This window comes from Rhinopithecus bieti, unplaced genomic scaffold (genome assembly GCF_001698545.2).
Source record: "Rhinopithecus bieti isolate Rb0 unplaced genomic scaffold, ASM169854v2 scaffold_4907, whole genome shotgun sequence".
Taxonomy (NCBI): Eukaryota; Metazoa; Chordata; class Mammalia; order Primates; family Cercopithecidae; genus Rhinopithecus; species Rhinopithecus bieti.
This window is the reverse complement of record NW_016804501.1, coordinates 870403-877972: the sequence shown is the minus strand read 5'-3', so window position 1 is coordinate 877972 and position 7570 is coordinate 870403. Positions and strand designations below refer to the sequence as shown.

The window sequence follows — 7570 nt, the reverse complement described above, 5'->3', positions numbered from 1 at the left end:
GCTGGGCCAGGGCCTCCCACAGCGGGAAAACTCCGCTGCAGCTGGACCAGGGCTTCCCAATGGGGGGAAACTCCAGAGGTGCCCAGGCACTGCCTGTAACTCTACGCAGCATCCACTCGGGGCCTCACGGGACTCCCAGAACAAAGGCGGGATCAGCAGGACACAGTCAGGGTGGGAACCCCCGACTCACGTCATTCCCCACTGACACCAACCCCCCCATTCACACAAACACCCCCTACTCACAACCAAAGTCCCCCCAGTCACTCGGACCCCCCACTCACACCAACACCCCCCTCACTCCCACACACATCATACCTGTACATACCACCACACATACCTCCCGCCACAACTGACCCAGGCAGAGAGAACCGCCCCCCCAGCTCCCTCCCAGGTGTCTGGAGTGTAACGTCAGCAGAGGCCCCGAGCTCTGCAACAGTGAGGTCACTGGGGCCCAGGGAGTGAGGGAGGCTGGGTGACCTGTGACACTGGTGGGCCAGAGGCCCTGGGAAAGACCACGCCTCAGGTTCCCCACCATGCCGTCCCAGGCTGTGGAGGAGGCAGGGGCCTCGCTTTGCCATGTGCCTGGTGGGCTCAGGTGGATGCGAGGCCCTCGGCCTGGCAGAGGCATCCAGCCGCCCCTGTCCACACTCCGAGCCGCTCTCCTGCAAAATCATTTATTTACAGGTGGGCCCGTGTCAGCTGAGTGTGAAGTGCCGGGCACAAAGGTCGCCCGGCCGTCCCAGCAGACCCTGGGCTGGGATAAACTCCAGCGGCACCGGCTCGGACCCCTTCTTCTTCAGGTCCCGCTCAAAGATCTGCAAAGGACAAAGGACAGTGGCTCTCAGGCTTGGCTCAGCGTCCTGGGGCCCAGGCCCTTGCACCCCGGCCCCAGTCCCATACCTCATAGGCTGTGAGCTCCAGTAGCGGCGCAATGCTGACCTCGGGCACGGACAGGGCCTGGTTGATGACGCTGGCGGCTTTGGACACCTCAGGATGGTAGTGGCGCTGGAGGGCCTGGGGCAGCAGGGCCGTCAAGGGGCAGCTGCCTCAGGCCCCGCCCTGTGCCCCAGCCACCACCTCCCTATGCTCCTAACCAGAGTGGGTGGGGTGGGGGCAGAGCCATGGAAGAAGGCCAAGCACCAAGCACCCACAAACCCTGGTGGCCAGTGGCCAGTGGGGGACGTAGCACGAGGCTATGCAGGAGGTGGCATGGGGAGCTGGGCTTTCTGAGGGGCCAAAGGATGGCTCGGGAGGCCCCAGGGCGTGGCAGCAGCACCCTCACCTGAAGCTCCCACAGGGAGCTCTCCAAGGCCCGGCTCTGGGCTGGGTCCTTCTCTCCAGGGTCGTAGGGGTCAGCGTCCAGCTCTAGGAATGAGATGCGGACCCTCATTTGCTGTCCGCCTCTCCAGGGCACCAGGCACCCCTGCCACAGGTCTGGCCCGGCCTCCGAGAGCCCCGCGACTCACCAGGGCCGTGTGGGCGGTGCATGAGGACCCGGCAGGCGGGGTGCCGGCGCAGCAGGTTACAGATGAAAGGCAGGACCATGAGCAGGGCCTCGGGGGGAGCCGTCAGGGCCAGGCGGGCCAGGCGCTTGGCGAAGGCGGCCACCAAGTAGGCAGGGAGGTGGCTGTGCAGGGCAGTGGTTGTGAGACAGGGCCTGGACTGCTAGCCCCCACCACCCTCCCCTGGCCCCAGGCTGCAGAAGCACAGAGCAGGCAGAACCAGGTGCTGTGGTACTCACGAAGAGGACAGGAAGAGGTCAGCCAGGTGGAAGAAACGGGCCCGGTACTTGACGTGAAAGACGGAAGGGTCCAGGAGGCCGTAGAGCTTCCGGTAGAAGTCGGGGTACTCCCTGTGGGCCGGCGGGGAAGCAGCAGTGGATGGAGCAGGGCCCAGGAACTGAGGCCTCCAAGGCCAGGGTGTCACTTGGCACCCCTTCCTCCCGCCCAGGGGCTCCAATGCCACGGCCTGTGAGAAGAGTGGGGACCCCGTGGGGCAGGGTGGGAAGGGGACAGGTAACCAGGGCTGGGCGGACGGGGAAGATCTGCACCCCTGGAGACACTCACAGGTTGTGTTTGTGAATCAAGATGAACAGCCCGTTCAAGGCCAAGAGGCTGAGGGCCCCACCTGCAGACAGACAGACACACGCCGGAGCTGCAGTGACCTCGCTCCCACCCCACCCCACTCCCTGCCCACGCTGAGATTAAGTTGTGGAGTGTGGCCCTGCCCTTGTTGTCCCCTCCCACAGCGCCCACAGACACAAAGCTGGAGACCACATGCAGGGCAGGGGAGTGGGGGGTGGAGGCTGCAGGGTTGGGGAAGAGGTGCTACGGGGTGGGGGTTAGGGGGTTGGGGGTATGGGAGGCGCTGCTCCCGGCGTGAGTGAGGCGGCAGTGTGTGAGTGAGGCGGCCGCACTCACCGAGGGGGGTTGGGGTGTGGTGTGAACCAGGCGGCCGCACTCACCGAGGTCACAAGCGCGGGTGAGGAAGTCGATCATGAGCGTGGGCTGGGCCAGCTGCGGCAGGATGGTGTCGTGCGCGATCAGCAGCACCTTCTTGTAGAGGCTGAGGGGCAGCTGGGCAAGGGCCGGCAGGTCAGGGTGAGGCCTCCGTCCTTGGGGAGACCCGGGTGCTGCCCCCGCCCTCACCAACCAGCCTGGCCCCTACCTTGTGCTTGAGGAAGCTGAGCCACATAGTCTGGAAAGCTTTCCTGTGTTCCTGCAACAGGGTCCAGACTGTACTTGCTGCCCTCCCGACCCCAGACCCAGAGCCCAAGCAGCTGCCAGGGCACACTGAAGCCAACGCAAGCCCACTCTCCACTCTTCTGACCCCGCCCTCCCTCTTCCTGTCACCATTCAAGTCAGGAGCACCTGGCCCTCAAGGCTGGGGTCTCAGAACAGCCAGGAAGGAAGCTGTGGCAAGACGAGGGCCAAGAGGGGGCTGCGCCCAACACAGCCCGCAGGGCCCACGGATGGCACCAGAGGCTTCAGACTCCGAGAGGCGGTGGTGGCCTCTGACCCAAAGGAGGGCCCCGAGTTCACAGGCCTTGCCACCTCCCACACTTCTTTGAGTGACCCGGTGGCCGTGCGAGCTGCCACCTGTACCCTGGGAACTTCCCCTTGTGAGGAAGGCGGCAGCCTGCACGGGGTCTCACACACACCCCACACGCACCCTGCAAGCCCGGGAGGGTGCCCGGCTCTCCAGAGGCCACTCACCTTCAGGTGAGCAACCTTCCAGGTGTCCCACAGCTCTGCAGGGAAAGCGGGGACAAAGGTCACCTGACCCGCGGGGGAGGCAGACCAAGGCCCAGCCCTGTCCGCCCCTGGCCCTCAGTACCCTCACCCGTGCGCTTCACATAGAAGCTGGAGACGCTGGGCTCCTGGCGGGGCAGGCTCACGGCAGACAGCAGCGTGAAGGTGTTATTCCAGAAGGCCAGGGGCACCTGCGGAGCCGGACCTGAGTGCCTGAGCGCCTGGATGCCACCCCCCGGCCCCTGCCTTCCCGGGAGGCACCAGCATGATGCTGCTGACAGGCCCCGTCACTCACCTCGGGGTGCTGGCCAGTGACCCGGGCCACGGCCTCCACGGCCGCCTGCATGGTGTGGTAGCGGGTGTCGTCGTAGTCCAGGTACTCCCGGAACTGGGACAGGAGCAGGCTCTGGTCCTCCTCAGGAGAAAGCAGGCCTCCCACCACCAACTGGGGGCAAGGACCAGTGAGCAGCCCTGCCTGGCCCAGCACAGGCCAGCATGGCCCAGGCAGGCAGCCCCGCCCCACCAAGCCCCCCTACTCAGACTCCTCCTGGTTGGGTGGGCCATGAGAGGCACCCCACACGCACAGGAGCCACAGAAGGGTTCCAGCCAACAGCCAGGCTCAGCTCAGCAGGCCCCGCCCCCACTACAGGGCCACCCTGGGCTCTGGCCAGCCAGCCAGGCCCCCTGGGATGCCCCAGCAAGGCCCTCACCTTGAAGAGCTCTCGGGGAAACAGGTAGTTGCCCTCCCACTTGGGCTTCTCCAGGGGATGTGCTCCTTCCAGCTGCACGAACTTCATGAGTGCACTGAGGGCCAGCTCCTGGGAAGGGGGCAGTGCAGGATGGCTGTGATGCCCTCACCCCACAGATGGGCCCAGAGCTCAGCCCAGTCAGGGAGCCCCTCACAACCAGGCCCAGAGCTGAGAAAAGGGCGTCCTGGCCTTCTCTTGTTCCACACGCCACCAGATGGCACTCCGGGCTTCCGTGTCCCACCCACGACACGGGCATGACAAGATCTTGAGTTAAAGAGATCCAGTGCTCACGAGAGTCTGGCCGGGGAAAGGCACACAGCCAAGGTCTGCTTTATGGCCACCTGACTGCTCTCTCATCACCTGTATCACAGGAATGCCACCATAACCCTTGGGCACAGCTGTGAAAACACAGGTGTGACGCCAGCATGCTGCCCAACTCAGATCCAGGTTCAGAAGCTCTCATCTCAGGGTGGCAAACTCAGTACTTTCAGGGCCCAGGCAGATGACACCACAAAGCAAAAGAGCCACGTGTGGGACGACAGGAGCAGGCGCCTGTCTCAGAGCTGTCCCTGACTCTCCCTCCAGCCAATTACAGCCATGAACAAACTTAGACCCCAGTGTTGACAGAACTGATTATTTCTTTGTGAGAAGCGGGACGCTGGTTATTTTCACGTGGCATCTCCCCAGCTTTTAGAAATCTGCAACTCGACTATAACTAGAGACAGATGCGTTGGCAAAGACGTGGAGTATGGAACGCTCATACTCTGGCAGTGGGAGTGTAAGATGGCACAACTGCTGTGGAAAACAGTCTTGCAGTTCCTTAGAACCTTAGACACAGAACTGCCACGTGGCCCTGTAATTCCACTAGAGGCACATTCAAGCAAAACAAACATGTTCACACAAAAGTGTGTACATGAATGTTCACAGTCCGCTGTTCTTAACAGCCACAGGTGGAAACGACCCAAATGCCCAGCAACACACGAGCAGCTGACCGGCGTGTGCTGCACGACGGGACGCTGCTCAGCTCCAGGGAGGAACCAGCCTCGGACACACTGATGAGTGGAAGCCACATACCACATGATCCCCCTTATGATGAGCGTCTAGAGAAAGCAAACCCACTGACCCAGAAACTAAATGAGTGGGTGCCTGGGGGTTGGTGTGGAATGGGGTGGGACATGGCAGCGATGTTGACTGGTACAGCATTTCTTTTTGGGGCGAAAAAGATGTTCTGGGATAGTGGTAACCACTGCACAAATGTCAACACAATAACAAATGCTAACTTGTCAATTTTATTTATTTTTTTTTTATTTTTATTTTTTGAGACGGAGTCTTGCTCTGTCGCCCCGGCTGGAGTGCAGTGGCCGGATCTCAGCTCACTGCAAGCTCCGCCTCCTGGGTTTACGCCATTCTCCTGCCTCAGCCTCCCGAGTAGCTGGGACTACAGGCGCCTGCCACCTCACCCGGCTAGTTTTTTTTTGTATTTTAGTAGAGACGGGGTTTCACCGTGTTAGCCAGGATGGTCTCGATCTCCTGACCTCGTGATCCGCCCGTCTCGGCCTCCCAAAGTGCTGGGATTACAGGCTTGAGCCACCGCGCCCGGCCAACTTGTCAATTTTAAACGGTAAACTGTGCGTCAGTTATTTCTCAACATAGATTTTAAAAAAGCTCGTAATGCATTCCCATGGCTGCAGACCACAGTGTGGGCGGAGCAAACACATCTGTGGACTGGCCCGAGGCTTGATGTGTGTGCTCTACGCAAACAGGGATGCCCGTTGATGCCGCTGGAGGTGAACACGGGTTCTGCCTCTTCAATATTCAGTACAGGACTCGACAGCCATGTTTGTAAACGGGGCTGAACACCCACAAGGTGGCACTTCCATGAGCCAAAGAAAGGAAGCAGCTTTCCCTGAACAATTGTGGGAGCCCTAGACCTCTGATCTGTAGATAGCCTGGGAGTGGAGGTGCAGGGGATGGACACGGATGAGTCCGGCCCAATGACCCACCTTGACCTGAAAGGACGGGTGGCCCAGAAGCTCTCCCAAGCGGTTGCCGCAGCTGTGATAGCGATGTCTCATCCACACCTTGTACTTCCGTGCGGCTCCCCGGGACCCTGCAGACAGGTTAGGGTGGTCAGTGATAGCGGTGTCTCGTCCACACCTTGTACTTCCGTGTGGCTCCCCGGCACCCTGCAGACAGGTTAGGGGGCTCAACCCACATATGCCACCTTGGGCCCCGCCCAAAGTCTCAGGCCTGGCTCCACCCTCCCACTGTCTTCTACTCAGCCTCCACAGGTGGAAACAGGTCGCTATGGCCCCCAGACCTGTGCTGGGACCGGCAGGTTCCCTGAGCCCTGCAAACAGGAAGAGCAGCTCCTACCCCAGGACTGCCTCAGGCAAGCTGCCAGGGGCAGGATCCACATCTCCTCACTTTACTCCAAGACCTGATGTCCCCAGGATGGGGACATAAAGGAAGTTCCGAGTTTAAGTGACCATGTCAAGATCAATCAACATGAAATTACAAAAGGGGTGCAGACAAAAAGTCGTACCTTGTCCAGTGTTCACCTAAACCCAGCTACACAGTACCCACGTCACCCCTGCATCCATCCTCCGCGGGGGCTTGGTGTGTCCTCCCACCAGCCTGCACGGTCTGTGACAGGGTTGGGGGCGCTCATCCCATGGTGACAAAGCCTCCCTCCGACCCACGGAAACAGAAGAGCAGCCCTGGGGCCCTCCAGGGCTCACCTGTCATGACCATCTCCTCAGAAGGCAGCTGGCCCACAAACAGCTCTCCCCGCTCCAGCAAGGCCCCAAAAAGACGGCTGCACGTGCGGACTGCTTCCTGGATCTCCTCCTGGTCCTCAGACTGCAAGAGAGGCGGCGGCAGGGTGCCCAGCCGGGAACTGTCACCTTCGCCCCTGCCTCGGCCGCCCCCCACCCCTGCTCCCTTCCCCCTCGGGACGCCAGCCCCGTCACCCCCGACCCGTGATCCACACGCCTCCCACCCTGACCCTCCAACGCCGTCTCTGAACCTCCTAGGGCCCTGCCGCCGCAGACCCCCATTCAAGTCTCGCTCCCGGGCCGCGACTCCGGCCCTGCGACGCTGCCGGGCCCACCTGCAGCACGGCCAGAATGTCGAAAACGGCGTTGGCCTCACTGCGGCTCGCCAGTACCGCCTCCAGCCTGCGGCCCAGCGCCCGGCGAACGCCCGCGGCGCCCGGCTCCCGCTCCATGCCGCCGCCAACACGGGAAAACGCGAATACCCAGCCGCCGGCGCTCCCTTGACGTCACCACTGCGCGTAGAGCCTGACGTCATCTCTACGCGCCGTACCCAAACCCCATCTTTCGCGCCGGGCGCGAGTCTCAGACGTGCCGCCGACATCATCGCCGCGCGCCGAGCCCGAGTCCCAGGCGTGCCGCTGGTCATGTCGCTATTCTACGTCGCGCGGTACCAGGGCCCCGAGGCGGCAGCTGCGGGGGGACCGGAGGGCGCGGAGGCCGGGGCCCACGGCCAGGCCCGCGCGCTGCTCGAGCGGCTGCAGAGCCGGGCCCGCGAACGGCAGCAGCTGCGGGA

At 62.4% G+C, this 7570-nt stretch overlaps 2 protein-coding genes across 3 annotated transcripts in view; one reads left to right on the top strand and one right to left on the bottom strand.

Annotated features, from left to right (window-relative positions):
- Nucleotides 1-331: 331 nt before the first annotated feature.
- Nucleotides 332-7570, bottom strand: part of NOC4L (nucleolar complex associated 4 homolog) — a 32978-nt gene continuing 25739 nt past the window's right edge. Inside the window, exons 1-15 of one of the 2 annotated variants that reach the window (XM_017868827.1) lie at nucleotides 7113-7291; nucleotides 6742-6862; nucleotides 6004-6110; nucleotides 3962-4069; nucleotides 3547-3696; nucleotides 3343-3442; nucleotides 3216-3250; nucleotides 2668-2718; nucleotides 2465-2576; nucleotides 2067-2127; nucleotides 1742-1852; nucleotides 1467-1627; nucleotides 1283-1365; nucleotides 901-1014; nucleotides 673-815 (exon numbers count right to left, since the gene is read on the bottom strand). In XM_017868827.1, the coding sequence (XP_017724316.1) occupies nucleotides 696-815; nucleotides 901-1014; nucleotides 1283-1365; nucleotides 1467-1627; nucleotides 1742-1852; nucleotides 2067-2127; nucleotides 2465-2576; nucleotides 2668-2718; nucleotides 3216-3250; nucleotides 3343-3442; nucleotides 3547-3696; nucleotides 3962-4069; nucleotides 6004-6110; nucleotides 6742-6862; nucleotides 7113-7229 (1551 nt within the window). In that variant the 5' untranslated portion in view covers nucleotides 7230-7291 and the 3' untranslated portion in view covers nucleotides 673-695. Of the gene's footprint in view, nucleotides 816-900; nucleotides 1015-1282; nucleotides 1366-1466; nucleotides 1628-1741; nucleotides 1853-2066; nucleotides 2128-2464; nucleotides 2577-2667; nucleotides 2719-3215; nucleotides 3251-3342; nucleotides 3443-3546; nucleotides 3697-3961; nucleotides 4070-6003; nucleotides 6111-6741; nucleotides 6863-7112; nucleotides 7292-7570 lie in introns of those variants that run through there. The other variant, XM_017868828.1, reaches the window with a different exon arrangement.
- The window catches only part of DDX51 (DEAD-box helicase 51), a 5344-nt gene continuing 5195 nt past the window's right edge, over nucleotides 7422-7570 (top strand). The window contains exon 1 of the mRNA XM_017868816.1: nucleotides 7422-7539. Coding sequence (XP_017724305.1) covers nucleotides 7422-7539 — 118 coding nt within the window. The remainder of the gene's footprint in view (nucleotides 7540-7570) is intronic.